Source organism: Buteo buteo, chromosome 27, assembly GCF_964188355.1.
Source record: "Buteo buteo chromosome 27, bButBut1.hap1.1, whole genome shotgun sequence".
Classification (NCBI taxonomy): Eukaryota; Metazoa; Chordata; class Aves; order Accipitriformes; family Accipitridae; genus Buteo; species Buteo buteo.
The window spans coordinates 12,889,164-12,903,754 of NC_134197.1; the positions used below are offsets into that span (position 1 = coordinate 12,889,164).

General features: G+C 41.3%; 1 protein-coding gene across 1 annotated transcript; it reads left to right on the forward strand.

Annotated features, from left to right (window-relative positions):
* Positions 1–229: 229 nt before the first annotated feature.
* On the forward strand, positions 230–14,422 carry TVP23A (trans-golgi network vesicle protein 23 homolog A). Its single transcript, XM_075058287.1, has 8 exons — positions 230–251; positions 957–1,720; positions 1,815–1,894; positions 7,132–7,168; positions 8,226–8,315; positions 11,574–11,699; positions 13,408–13,537; positions 13,963–14,422. Exons 1-8 carry the CDS (start codon positions 230–232, stop codon positions 14,022–14,024), a joined length of 1,311 nt encoding a protein of 436 aa, XP_074914388.1. The 3' UTR covers positions 14,025–14,422.
* Positions 14,423–14,591: the final 169 nt, after the last annotated feature.

Below are 14,591 nucleotides of genomic sequence, written 5' to 3' on the forward strand. Positions count from 1 at the left end.
TTACAGAACTACTAAATTCAAACCATCAGACTTGCTGGCAGAACTGTGCTGAGAGGGGAAAGAAGAGCTGACACAGTAGCTGCAATGAATAATCTGGCAGTCAAGAAGATGTGAAACTTCCCTCCACTGCTTCTGTCAGTGCAGTTCTGGGAGCTGCTTCTGAGTCAGAAGCTGGTTCTATTTGAGTTACTATGTTGCTCATAAGCAGAAGTGCATGTTGATACAGTAAATGAAGGAGAGGTCAGCTTCAGGTATGCACAAAATTATTTAATAATTGTTTCATGATAGCTCTCAAAGATTTTTTTATCTTCTTTGGGAGTGAAAGCCTACTTAAATATTTTAATAGTGTAGGCTATCGTGAGCCAGCCCATCAAATTACAAACTGCCTGTTCAGTTTTTTAGTGCAAGTCTGCTGTACTTACTGACATTATAGTGTTGTTTTAACACTACAAGGCCAAAATATGACTACCACAATATTAACATTATTAGTCATAAAATACACCTTTCCCCCTCTGCAATTACAAATCCCACCAAGAACAGCTCTACCAGTTTTTCTGATGCATTAAATGTTGTCTTGCCCTAATAACTGGACTTCCACAAAGCTACTTTCCAATTAAAGTTTTTGAAAAGTTCACCTTAGTAACTTCTGTACTTACTCAACAGATACATTCTGGTTTAGTTAGATGTTTTAGAAAAGACTAGGAAGTCATTCTTTTGCAGGCTTGTTTAATGCTAGTAGCTAGTCAGATCTACAAAGGACTGTGATTTATCAGATCTTCCTTGACCCTCCACTTCATACTTAGCTGACTGAACTATTTCCCCCCATTATTGTGAAACCCTTGCCCATACCCTAAAGCTCCGTTGTCTCATTTCACGCTCCTACTTCCTTAACTCTGCTGCATAATCCATCTGCAATTTAAATAAAAGCAGGAAATACCTTCACCTAAAGGCCTGAGTTCCCTACGTTACACTAGTAGTACATCCACAGCACCGTGGCCCGCCCGTCAAAGCCGTACGGCAAGAGGGGCACAGGGCCCACCGCGAGGCCGGGGACAGCGCGTGGGGTTTGGCCCAGCGCGGGCAGGACAACGGGCTGTCGGTACCGGCCGGAGTCCTCGAACGAGACACGCGGGCGCGTATCACGTTCGTACACCTACGTTCACCTTTCCCTCCACTATTTCCTTTCGGGGTTTGTCTTCAGCACAAGGCCGACGAAGCCCCGTCCAGTTCGGCGCGTTTGGCCCTCGCCAGCGGAGCAGACACCCTAAAACGCTGGACAAAGGGCTCCGGCCACACCGCGGCCTCCGGCCGCCCACGCCTGCTGCCCGGCCCGCTGACGGAGCCCGCCCTGGCCTCGGCCTCGGGCCTAAACGCGGTGGGGCGGAGGGTGGCGGCCAAAGGCACCTCAGCGACGCGGCCGCGAGGGAGGAGGCAGGTCTCCCCGCCGGGCCCGCCACTAGCACCGGCTCAGCTGGCGTCCTCCAGCCCCGAGGCGCTGCCCAGCCCCGGTCGCCGCCTCGGCCCGAGGGGGAGCCCCGCGCTTCGGCCCCCGGCCCCCGCAGCGCAGGGCCGGGTCGGGCCGGCCCCGCCGCGGGCTCGCCCCGGGCGGGCGGCAGCCCGGACCCTTTTCCCTGAAACACCTCCCGGGCCCTGGCAGCCGCCGCGCTTGGCAGGCGGGCTGCAGGGCCGGGCCGGCCGGCCGAGGCGGAGGATGAAGCAGGTAGAGGCGGCGGCGGGCGGCGCGGTGCGGGACGGGGGGCGGCGGCGGTGGCGGTTCCCCCGGTCCCTCCCCGCTGACGGGCTCCCCGCCGCAGGCGCTGGTGGACGACACCGAGGATGTGTCCCTCGACTTCGGGAGCGAGGAGGAGCTGGCGCTGCGGAAAGCAAAGATCAGGTAACGGCGCGGGCAGCAGAGCGGGAGCGGGCCCGGGCCCGGCCCCGCCGCGGAGGCCTCAGCGTCGCCGGCGCCCGCCTGAGGTAGCCGGGCCCGGGCAGCCCTCGCCGCTCCAGCTGGACTGACGCACTGAAATGCAGGCGATTCCCTTTAAACGCTTGATGCCCGTTTCTTACAGGGAGGGCGGTGAAGCGCTGGAACGGGCTGCCCGGGTTGCCCCCGTCCCGGGGATGCTCGGTGCCGGGCAGGCAGCGCCGGCTGCCCGGGCTGGAGCCGGCGAGGCCCAGGGCCCCGCCAGCCGCACCGCTGCGGCCAGCCCAGCCGCTCGGCGCAGGCCTGTCCTTGGAAACAGAAGCTTTGCACACCCAAAGCCAACGTATTCACAAAACACACAACACCCAAACAGTGCTTTTGTTAGAGCTGCGCAAGCGGAGAGGGCTCTGGTCTTCAGCAAAACCGGCTGTGCAGCAGAGCGCTCTGGGCATTGCGTCACGCACCCAGCTGAAGGGAAATGGGAAGTTATTTGCAATGAAGCTGCCATGTTTTCCTTCCACGGGACATGATGTCACGTGAAATATACTATATCTTATCCTTGTAGCTGTTACCTAAGAAAACCCAACCCATTGATCCATCTTATCTGTCAGGTTAAGCAGTCTACCCGTTACATTACCAGAGGTGTCACTGCAGCTTTGTCCACACCGAGGTCCTGGGCGACAGAGCTGTTGTTCCATCTGTGGCTTTTGAAGAATCTCCAGTCAAAGAGTGTCAAGGGAAGAGTTTTATGTCAAGAGGAATTATACATACGCATGCACTCATCAATAATGTATAATCAGCTTTTATTTATATTGCTTTCTTCTTTCCACCTTGCCCCAGTTTACTCTGGTACATTACAAGGTTAATACTTCTTGTTGCCGTAAACAAAGAAAAATAAGAGATGTTAAGCCTAACACAAATGTTATCTGAGATGCACAAACAAGCAATCACATATGCAGCTTTACACTACAATTACTCTGTTTTACTAGTCTCCATTGAAGCATGTCTGCCCTTCCAGTGCATGGGACTTTACAACTACACGATGAGTCAGCCATGACACAAGATTAATATTCCCAGAGTTGCTTTGTCTCTGTGCTTTTGTAGCAGTGCACATTTTAAGTGAAGGTTTATATTTTGGTGCAGTCTTGGAGAACATAGCCTAAACTGGGAAATACAGCTTAGGAGTGTGTTTTGAGCACACGAGCCACGGATTCAGTCTATGGGACGAGACCAGAGTTAGTATGAAGTAAAACCACCCTGAAACGTTTGTAGGAGGTCCACAGCACCAGTTCAGAGATCTGTTCCTACTGGTTTACAGTACTTGATAATATAGACAGGCAAAGTATAAAACCATGCTATTGATTGATCCACTTTGTGTAGATACTTATTTGATTAGAGACTGCTCTTCTTTCTTGCCCTCATTGTGACAATACTAAAAGATAATCTCATACTGTGTCCTGGTTTCAGCTGGGATAGAGTTAATTTTCTTCTTAGTAGCTGGTACAGTGCTGTATTTTGGATTTAATGTGAGACTAATGTTGATAACACACTGATGTTTTCAGTTGTTGCTAAGTAGTGCTTATCCTAAGTCAAGGCTTTTTCAGTTTCCCATGCTCTGCCAGTGAGCAGGTGCACAAGAAGCTGGGAGGGAGCATAGCCAGGACAGCTGACCCAGACTGGCCAAAGGGATATTCCATATCATAGAATGTCATGCACAGTATATAAACTGGGGCGAGTTGGTGGAGGGGGGTGTGTGTGTCGATGCAGATCACTGCTCAGGCATTGGTCAGCAGGTGCATTTTGCATCACTTGTCTTTTTCTTGTTTTTTTTTTAATTTTATTTTATTATATTCGTTTTCATTATTATTATGTTTTATAATTGTTAGTATTACATTTTCTTTTACTTTAGTTATTAAATCATTCTTATCTCAACCCACAAGTTTTACTTTTCCCAGTTCTCTTCCCCATCCCGGTGGGAGGTGGGGGGACTGAGCAAGCAGCTGCATGGTGCCTGGTTGCTGGCTGGGGTTAAACCACGACATACTGAAAAACATTCTGCTATAGAATACAGAAATGAAACTCCTTACATGGTTCACACAGAAGTTTGTTTTTATATTTCTGAAGAATCTTGTGCAAACAAGCCTGGAACACACCCACGTGCTGCAAAATTTTGTTGTCTTGTTAGAGAGCATAACAATCATTTGTCTTTAACTTTATCCCAATTTCATATATCTTGAACTTGGTTAGAATTCGCATAAGCTATAACAAGTTGTGCATTTATGATTCTCGAAGGTATATGCAAGTGCTCCTTAAAAGCAAAAGGTATGCAGATAGTGATTTAGTTAGTGGCTACTTTCATAAGAAGGTTAGGAAAAAAGATAACTTACACCATCTTTGCAGTTCATTGCAGTACCAGAACATTTGATCTGGAACAGTTAAGAGCATATGGTCGCTTCTTTTTCAAGTCAGCCAGGTCACACAAGATCATCAAGCCAGAGAGCCTGTTTGTTCAAAATTTGCCTAGATATGTTTGAAGTACCAGACAGAGGTATAAGAAGTAGCATATAAAGTTCTGCCTTGGCATTTCTGAGCAGGTACTGGGAATGATTCTCCTGTGGTTCAGCAGCATACCTTAGGGTTGACCCAATTTGATTCTTGAATATGGGATGCAACTAAATTCATAACAGCTCATTCCTATCCTAATAGGCATCATGCTTGCAAACTGAACAGAGCTTATTGTAACAAGATAAATGGTAATCATTTAGCCTTAAGGCTCCAGTTCTACACTATATGGATGTTTAGATGCAACAGGATAACTAAAAGTCCAAGCAAGTGGGTTGCTATGCCTTCAGGAGCAAACGTGTAGTAAGCAGAGCCAATGCAGAGTTTTAGTTACCTTTATCAGATTTGAATGGAAAAAAAAAGTTAGCATATTCTAAAGCCTATACTGTCTTCCATTAGTACAAGAAATCATGTAAGTTTATACAATGATTCCTTAATGCCATTGTATTTCTGGAAATTAGCTTTTAAAAATATTTATAAAGTAAAATTGATTTCAATTCAATATAAATGCCTTCACTTAAGAAAAGCTGTAAAGTTTTTTGTTTCAAAAAGGATGCAGATGGTTTAGCTTCAGGTTTTAAAAGACAATTTTATCTATGTGGGATTATCTCCTCATTAAAAATTCTGTTCGTATATGATAGGAGCTATAAGTTTCATCTGAATGGCTGTGAATTGAGAAAATACATTTGTTCTGTTAAGTGAGGAAGTGAATGGTTTATTTACTGGATTCCATTAGCTTCAGAATTATGTTTACTTTAAAAGCATAAATAGGTAGACATTTTCTGAGATTGAGAGTTGTCTAAAGAATGAGGTACAAATTTTGATATACCTCCATATTCCTCCCCTAGGACAAGAACCTGCAAGTCTGTGTCTTTGGCTTAGCTAGCCATATCCTTGTAAGAGGACTGATATTCTATAGTCTCAATAAAGTGTTTAGCGCTGTAATAAATGTGAGCCTCTTGCTTATGTACTGTTTTTTTAGTAAACACTCTTCAAAGCTTGATGTTGGAACAGATTATTCAGCATCCAAACAGTAATTCATCATCTGACTTCCAAAATGAAACACTACTTCTCTAAAGTTACTTTCACATTTGAACCCCTGATACAGTTATGAAAGCTCAGTCCACCCTGAATGCTTTAGGGTTGTGACTATGAATAGCTTGTAGTGGCACAAGATACCACTTGTGTAGCGATGTAGCGAACTCTTACATCATCTTGAACAAGATCAAGACTTGAAGTAGCAAGACACTAACTGTTTTTTTAAAGTTCACAATATTCCCTCTGCTCCACCCACCCACCCATCTGCTTATGGCAGAAAAAGCTCCTTTCACTTAAAATGTCACATGTTTAGTTTTAAGTCAGAATTAAGTTTTTGGAAAGTTTGAGGTTAGCATGGGCATGATCAGGAGTAAACATAAACTACAGCTGTGTGTCATTCTTGCTTCTCCAGTCATGTGTGTGTAGTACTACAAGCACAATATTGCCATTCTAGAATAGATAATTACTAGAACAGTTAAACAGCTATAGAATAATATTACAATAAAGATATAAATATAACTATTACAATTTAATTATAATTTAAGTTTATAATAAACAATTTTAATTGTGTGTATATTATATGTATCATTTTATTATACACAATAATAGAAAAACAAATTTAATAGGTAAATAGTTTATTATGACCTAGGCCATACTACTGTTACTTGTTTACAGAGGTAGAGTAGCTTAATGAGGCAATCGCTGAGTTAAAAAATATTCAGAAAAAAAGTTTTATTCACTCAGCTTCAAGGGAAGAAGTTACTTAAATGCAATAGCCTCTAGTTAATTGTCACTTTAAACTAATTAACACAAACACAACGTACAGAATAAGTTTTTGTAGTTGGCATATTACCCTGAAAATTGTCCTGTGCTCAATATAGCATTCTCCAACACCCCTGTCTTACTGTACAGGCCAATATTCTATGCCATATAGTTACTTCTACCACTGAAATTCTCCTTTATTTTGTTATGGACAAAATTTAGTGTGATGAGCAAAGCACAAGTATCTAGTGAAATTAATGAACATTCATTCATAAGAACTGTTAGATTCCCAAATCGTACTCCCTCTGTAAAAGGAAGTGTTTGGTTTCAGACATTACATATGAAGGTTCATTTTGTCTTAGACTCAACAGCTATATTTTTTTTTACATTTTTTTTTTGGTTTCAGAGTTCCTGTTCTTGTTTTCAGAACAGTTCTGAAAGGCGTAAGATGTCTCAATTCTTTTGTGCCTTGCAATTCCGATTTATTTCATGAAACGATGAGGATTTAAGGGTACAGTGTTGAATACAACCACTAAATTCCTTCATGCAGTACCAAAGAAACAGGTGAAAGACTCTAGGTTTTGTTCTATCTTTGAGAAAGTTTTGACATGAATAACACATTCCATCTTTTAGCTTTAGATTGAAGGTTGGCTATTGGAAGTACTATTGCTTTGATAACGAAGATAGACATCAACATATGAAATAATAGCAGCTACAAACCAAAATACCATTATAGAGTAAAAGTAGTTGTGTTATGCTACATTGTTAGGAAATACTGTAACATTCCTTCTTGTCCCATAATTTCCTAAGTGCTCTGTGTTGTTTTTTGGTTTTTTTTTTAGGCACCCACTGGCCACCTTTTTCCACCTGTTTTTCCGAGTGAGTGCTATTATTACCTACTTGTTCTGTGACTGGTTCAGCAACAGTTTTGTTGCCTGTTTTGTCACTATTCTCCTTCTTCTATCCTTTGACTTTTGGTCAGTTAAGGTAAGATGACCCTGAATAGTAATTACCTTTGAAAGTATTTTATGTGCCATTAAATAAAAGAAAAAAGGAAATATGTATACTGATGAAAGTGACAAAGATGTTGTGATCTGGTGATTTATTAAATGTCTAACCCATTTAATGAAGACATTTATATATCTTAGTTACTGTTAACTCTTCTCTATGGCTGATGGGAGCTACTAATATGGTGAGAAAATTGCCTTACCGTAGGTAGATTTGTTTGTATGCTTTCCTCCTTAAAAAAAAAAAGAAGAAAGTCATACTGACTTTCATTAACGGATGCCAAAGGATGTCTAAAGCTGCAGTACTGTGCCCAGACCCAGCAGGCAGGAGCTGCAGAAGGCTCCTGGGGGCCCAACTACGGCACCAGTGCCCTAATCACATGCAGGCAGGTGGGTCAGGCCAGCCCAGAATCCCAGGGGCTCCACATGTGGAACAAGGCTTTTGTTTTGTAGAAGTGAAGCATCGATGCATCTCCAGTATACTGAAAATTTCTAGTATTCATCCAGGTGCAGAAATATTTTCTTAATTTGTTTGCTTGATTCCACACAGCTTGCTTGCTTGTAATTAATCTTCTATTTTTTCAGTGTGTTTTTGTTTGCAGTTCTCCTGTCTTACTGAGGAAATTTGTTTATTGGGGGTTTCTCCAACTAACTGACTTAGAAAAGATACATACTGTAATTTCTTACCTAAATCAATGTTATTGTGCTAATCATCATATTAGAAGAAGAGAACAGGCCTCTCAATTTGTGGTAACGCATCCATCCTTAATGACTGTTGCGCTCAAGCTGGCACAGCTTTTAGAATTAGTTTTAGTATTTGATAAAAGAATATGATTTTCAGACATGCTTGCCTTTTTTTTTTTTTTTAATGTTAGTCTGACAAGTGGATTATGCTACTGATTAATTCAAATAATTGTTTCTGTCACTAGAACGTGACAGGAAGACTCTTAGTTGGTTTGCGTTGGTGGAACCAGATTGATGAAGATGGAAAAAGCCACTGGGTGTTTGAAGCAAAAAGGGTAAGTGTGTTAATAAACATAGGCACAGGACAAGCAGAATCCATAGGAAAGCTTGTAAAGCTGATATTATGTCAAATAAAGTAACAAATAGAGCACCTTTGTAATGGTTACTTTTTGTCCAGCTTCTGTAGAAGATAATGTAAGTATTCAGTTGCAAGCACACTGGATTGTCACATCCAGGAAGCATTCAGGACAAAACTGGTCTCACAACATCGTCGTCATATGCATCAGCAGCACAGATATTCATAGCATGGTACTGTAGGTATGATGTGTTTCTGGTAGTTCTATTATTTTTTAGTGAGAACATTTTGTAATAAACACATCTTCCCATGGTTAATTGCAACATAGAATCCTCTTCAGGAAAGATTTATGTTGAAAGCAATGTTGAATAGTTCAAATTCAGTATTGTAAAATGAGTATTTTATTCATGCTCATGGAATACGGTGGGGAATAGAACCCAGATCACAGAGCATTCCCATACTGCTAGTGCTCCCCCAAACCACCCTGAGCACAAAAGCTATAAAATGGCACTTGGCACCGCTGCCAGAGTCAAGACCGCAGGTTCTTGCTTTCATTTGCTAACATCCTCTCTACAGCCCCATTCAGGCGAGAGCCTGGTAGAACACCACTTCAAGTGCTACCCACTCGGACGTCCCTTTCGGGCCGTGCACACAGCCTGGGCTCCGAGCCCGGTGTAGCCCCTGTGGCTGTGCAGGTCTGGAGTGCCCTCTAGCAGCCCTGCGGCCGCTTGCAAAGAAAATGCGGCCGGGCAGGAATGCAGCCGGCAGTGGGGCTGCGCACCGCTGAGAGGATAACAGATGCTCACGTTCTTCCTGTGATCCAAGCAAAACCTAGAGAGAGAGTACAGGCAAGCCTACATGAAAGCAAAGAAACTAGAAGAGCTTCAGAGTTTCTTACTTCTGTCAAGCTGAGACAGTAAGCAAGAGCTTTCTTAGCTCTTAATAGCAATGGTATCAATAAAATGACCTCCCGACCTCAAAATTCCTGCGAGATGAGCAAGCCTAATTCACCTATTACAGTTTGTTGAGTTTAGCCTACAGGTACAAAGTTGACTCATCTGTACGGGCTAAAGCCTTCAAAAAAATTTGGCAAATGGTAGCTTGATTAATGTGAAAATCATAGTCCCGCAAGAAGGAACATGTAATTAGAGTGGATTGTGGTTTTTGTCATGGTTTATCCATGAGGAGTACTTTGTCATGGCAAGGTCCTGGAATACATGCAATTCTCTTACTTTCCAGAGTCAGGCATTCTCCACCTCCTTTGCCAGTCCTGTGGCAACTTTTTAAGATCTCTTGCTTTCATAGAATGGTCTGGGTTGGAAGGGACCTTAAAGATCACCCAGTTCCAACCCCCCCTGCCATGGGCAGGGACACCTTCCACTAGACCAGGTTGACTGAAAGCCCCATCCAATCTAGCCTTGAAGTTTACCCTCTTGCTTTACAGGTAAATTTGCTTAGAAACATTCCAAGTCACTCACCAACAATAAACAGCTAATTCCTGGTGCGCTGCTGATGCAGCAGAGGTTTGTCCTTGAAATCCTGTCTTCTGCTGAGGTTTGCTGTAAAAAAAGTAATTCTTACACTTATGTGCCAAACACCATAACTCCCCTCTCTTTTCTTTGGGATGATTGCAGCCTTTTGTAATCTTGCTCATCAAATTACCTAGGTCTTTTAGATGCAGAGCTCTCAGGTGTATTGACTTTTTTTTTTCTCATAAATAGTGCTAATGCAATGTTACTGTTGGGTAATTTGGGATACAGGTGATACCCCTTTTATTGACTCAGAACATCTGTCTTTTTCTGTAACTGTGAAGGCATAGAACATTATTCTCTGGACTGCTGCAACATCACTGGTTTAGAGGGTACATGAAAAAATTAAAGACACCTTGTAATTATTGCATCTTTCAGGGTTTTCTTAGGTAAGATAGAGTAACTTAACTGTATTTACAAGTTGGATGATGTTGTCTGCCTTGTGATGGATGGATGGTTGGATGGATGAGTTGTTTTTACATGGAGAATTCAAGATACTGAAAATGAACTAAAACTCTTCAGTTTTCAGAGTCCACAGGGTTTTCTTTTTCCAGTTGTGAAGCTTGTATTTCAGAAGCTAGCACTAGTGGTGGTTGAGTGGTCGGAGGTTCTTTGAGACTTTGAATTCTGGTCTCCTAGGAAAGGTCAGAACCTGCTGAACAATTCTCTTTCTTTAGGTTCTTTTAAGCATTGGGAGTTAACAGTGAGCCTTTCAGTGCAGATAGAGACACATGGGTTGTGCTGACCTGAAGAAATCTGCAACCAGGGCTTTTTGCAGCCTGCTTTGAGGCTTTTTTTTGCTCTCCCTGAAGAACACAAATAAAGCACCGTGAATAACAATGCCTCTTTCAGAGAGATGCTAGCAGTTACTATGGTGTCCAACACTAGTATTACAGAAGAGGCATTTTTGAAGCTACAGTTATTAATTTATGGAATATCAGTGGATTTCACAAGCATAACTGAAGTATTAGTTTATGTAATAGAAAACTAAACTTCACGCAAGATTTAAATTAAGCTAAGATACTGCACGTTTTTAAGAAAATGTATGGAAGTGGACACCATTATGAGAATTTCATTGTCTGAGCTGGAACCACCTGATAAATCCTGTGGGGGATCTTTAAAATTTGCTTGTTAGCACTTGCAACAGCTCATTGCAATTTCCACATTAGATACTATAGCTTTTCTGATACTAGACTGATTCCCCTCCCCCCTTTTGATTTGTGAACTGGGTACATGTCACAAATCTACACTACAGACAGTGAAGTATTCACACTAAAGTTCTGCTTGTAACACTGTCTTCTTGTTTCACACTTTTCTAAGGCCTTGGTAAAGTTTGAATCTAATGTAAAAGTTAACTTACTATTTCTGAATTTTCAAAGCAATTGTCAGTGTAACAGAACTTTGCCTTTAAAATACTACTAATCTGTAGTGTTAGTGGGAGCTGTCATTGACAAAAGGAATAATTATCTCATTTGAATGTGAACAGAGACCGGAACATTTTGAAAAGAAAATGCTGTCACGTACAGTAGGGCAGCAGGCAGAAAACTTGGCATTTGCTACTTCTCTTCTTATTCAATCTTCCTTCTATCCATATAATAAGTGAAATTTAGGTGAAGAAGTAATTTTGTCCGTTCTTCCTCCTCTGCTAATTTGTTATTTATTGTGGATTTTGTCTTTGTGACTAGTAGTTTCAATAATTTTCATTCTAGGTGCCTACAATAGCTGCCTCAACTGAAGCTGAAGCTCGAATCTTTTGGCTTGGCCTCATTATCTGTCCAGTTATTTGGACAATGTTTTTCTTTAGCACCTTGTTCTCCTTGAAGCTGAAATGGCTGGTAAGTCTGGGGGTACTGAAAGACCTATAGCTGATGGACAATGTTGATAGAGGGAGAACCCAGATCTGTTAGTTTTGCAACAGTCTTTGAACCAAATCTTCCAACAGTACAAAAATTCTGCTAACAAACAGATTCAAGAAATCACAATGAGTTTTCTGCAGTCAAGCCCTGTGCGCTGGAATGGATTAGTAATTTTTAGCCCCACTTCCACTAGGTTATCAGATGTCAACTCCTTCATCTAACTTGAGAAACTTAAGTGCTTGGCAAAATTACGGACTTCTTTTTAACTGTAGCAACTTACTTTTCCCCCACTTATTTCAGTCAAAGGAAACTAACAGGAGAGGACAAAAAATGAACCAGTGATGCTGGTTTTCAGGTTTTCACATCTCCTTGGGACTTGAATGTTACTTCCCCTTAAAAGTAAGGATTTTAGATCTCTGGTGTCATTCCCTTTTGAAAGAACCAGTATCATAGTGCTTAAAACCTTGATAAATTGAGCTATAAGTGTGTATTTTATACTGTATTTATAAGCCATTTAGTCTACAAAAAAAAGAAAACCTTACACATTTTTCTAAATACAAGAAGAAATTTACCCCATATATTGCATTATGTTAAGATATTTTTGTCTATGAAACCTTCATGTTTTCCCCGTAAACATTAAGTGCTTCGATAATCACCATAGAATTCATTTTGTCAAGTTCCTAGCCATGCTAAGTATAATTTCTTAATTCCGTTTGAAAAGATAAAAAGTGCCTTGGACATGTGGAGCTACATAACCAGTAATAGCCAAGATTACATTTTATTATTAAATGAAACAGAAAATTCAGCTGTGGGTATGAATCAATTGCAAATAATTAGCTGTTTTCTAGTGCCCCAAATGGCATACCTTAACAAGCAATAGTTAAAATTAAACCAGCAGTCGTTCTCCACAGCTCCTTTTTTTTTTTTTTTTTTTTTTTTTTTGAAAACCAGAGATTGTCTGCTAAACTAAGAGCTGGTTGGAGAAGGAACCCTAACCAGCCCTGGAGGCAGGTTGCTCAGGTGCTTGTAAAAGGCAAGTTACACAAATGAAAATAGGATAGCTTCCAGGAAACTGTTTCTGAGGCTAAGAAAAACATTTTTTCTAAGCTATTTCATTAGTCAATCAGATGGGTTCTGCCTGCTGCTAAGCCTATAGTACCACAAAAGGATCTAATTATTTTCACTGCCTGTTAATGCTAGATATTGATTGATATCTGTCAATGCTCTTTGTAAATCTGTAAGTTATGGGATCTTATTTGTATATAATAAGGCATTTGTCAGCTAAACAAGCCTGCAGGTTTGCTATGTCTCTGGATGTGAAACTTTCAGATACAAATCAGGCTTAAAAAAAGTGAAATGATTATGGAATCAGTTGAATAGGTCCTTTTTTGAATAAATGCTTTTAGGAAAGTAATGAAGTCTTTCAAGATACAGAATGACAAAAAAAATTTCTGTCAATGTTTAGATTTAAAAAGAGAGGCATTTTGTAGAAAGGAACTGTTGTTTGACATGATTGGATCTCTTTGAAGGTAATTTATTATTGGAAGGAATATCCCCCTCTTACAGCATGTATGTACACCTAAGTAGCATATATACATATATATACACACGTGTGTATATACGTTCTATAAATGCAGCCCATAGATAGCAGTGTATTTGTCCCAGCTGAACTTTTGTTTGTCCACAGGCTCTTGTGATAGCTGGGATCTCCCTTCAGACTGCTAATTTATATGGCTACATCCACTGCAAAGTAGGGGGACAAAAAAGCATCAGCAGAATAACTTCAAAGTTTTTTGTCACAGCGGATGTTCCCAAGAGTAAGTACGGAGTTGGTCCATCAGCTACAGCCCATGAAACTTCACATACAGACCTGCCTCACACTGTTGGTTTTGGCTCTTTCCAGGTCTTAGTTCCTAAAATAACTCCTGGCAGGGCTATCTTGGTTTTCCAATAAGCCTTTCTTGTGGAACTCGCTCGGAGGGGCCGTACCCCATGTCACTTTGCTCTGTATTTGGAAGCCTGCTGAAGCTTCACAGCTGAGCTGCTTCCAAGTCCCAAGAACGTCCTCTAAGTTAAATCCTCGGAGGGATGCCTTCTGAGGTGTTATAATGCCTCTGCTTAGGCACAGCTGGGAGACCGATCTTCAACCCTCAGGCTTCCACCAGGCTCTTCCCTGCTTTTTACAAAAGATTCCTACGTAGTAGGTTACGTTAACACCCACACTTCTGTGTTCATTCTACAGGACAGGCAAGGAGGATTTCAGGAGGCCACATTGAAGTACATGGGAAGACAGGCACTAGATAATGAAATAAAGAACTAAAAGGATGAGCAGTAAAAATACTCATTTATGAAAGCTGTTCTTCATATGAAGGTATTTAAGTAAAGCACTTCTACAATTATACCTGCATGAAATAATAAGGATTTTGTGTAATTTGTGTTTGAGTCTTTAGATTCTAAAAAGTTTTAGAGTCTGTGTTACTTAAAAGTGTCACCAAAAAGCAGTTTGTATAGGCACAAAAACAATGCTTATGGTTTATACAGACCGCACTTCCTTAAAAAAAAAAAAAAAAAGTCTGCCAACTAACACAAAACTGTTGGGTTACCTTAACCAAGAATTAGAATGTAATCAGAAGACAATGCTTGTTTGTTTAATTTTGGAACTACAATAAAGAAAATCAAACTGCCTTTCCCTCTTCTACACAATACTGATTTCTCAAAGCTTTGATTTGTCAATAAAAAGGGGAATTACAATCACAAAGGGCCTCCTAGTTAGTAAAGATACCGAATGTTTATTTTTCGAGTGTTCAGGCTTAGGCTCAAGTAGAAGAAAGAACAAAAGTCATGTATAGCACATTCACAGAGTACTTGTGT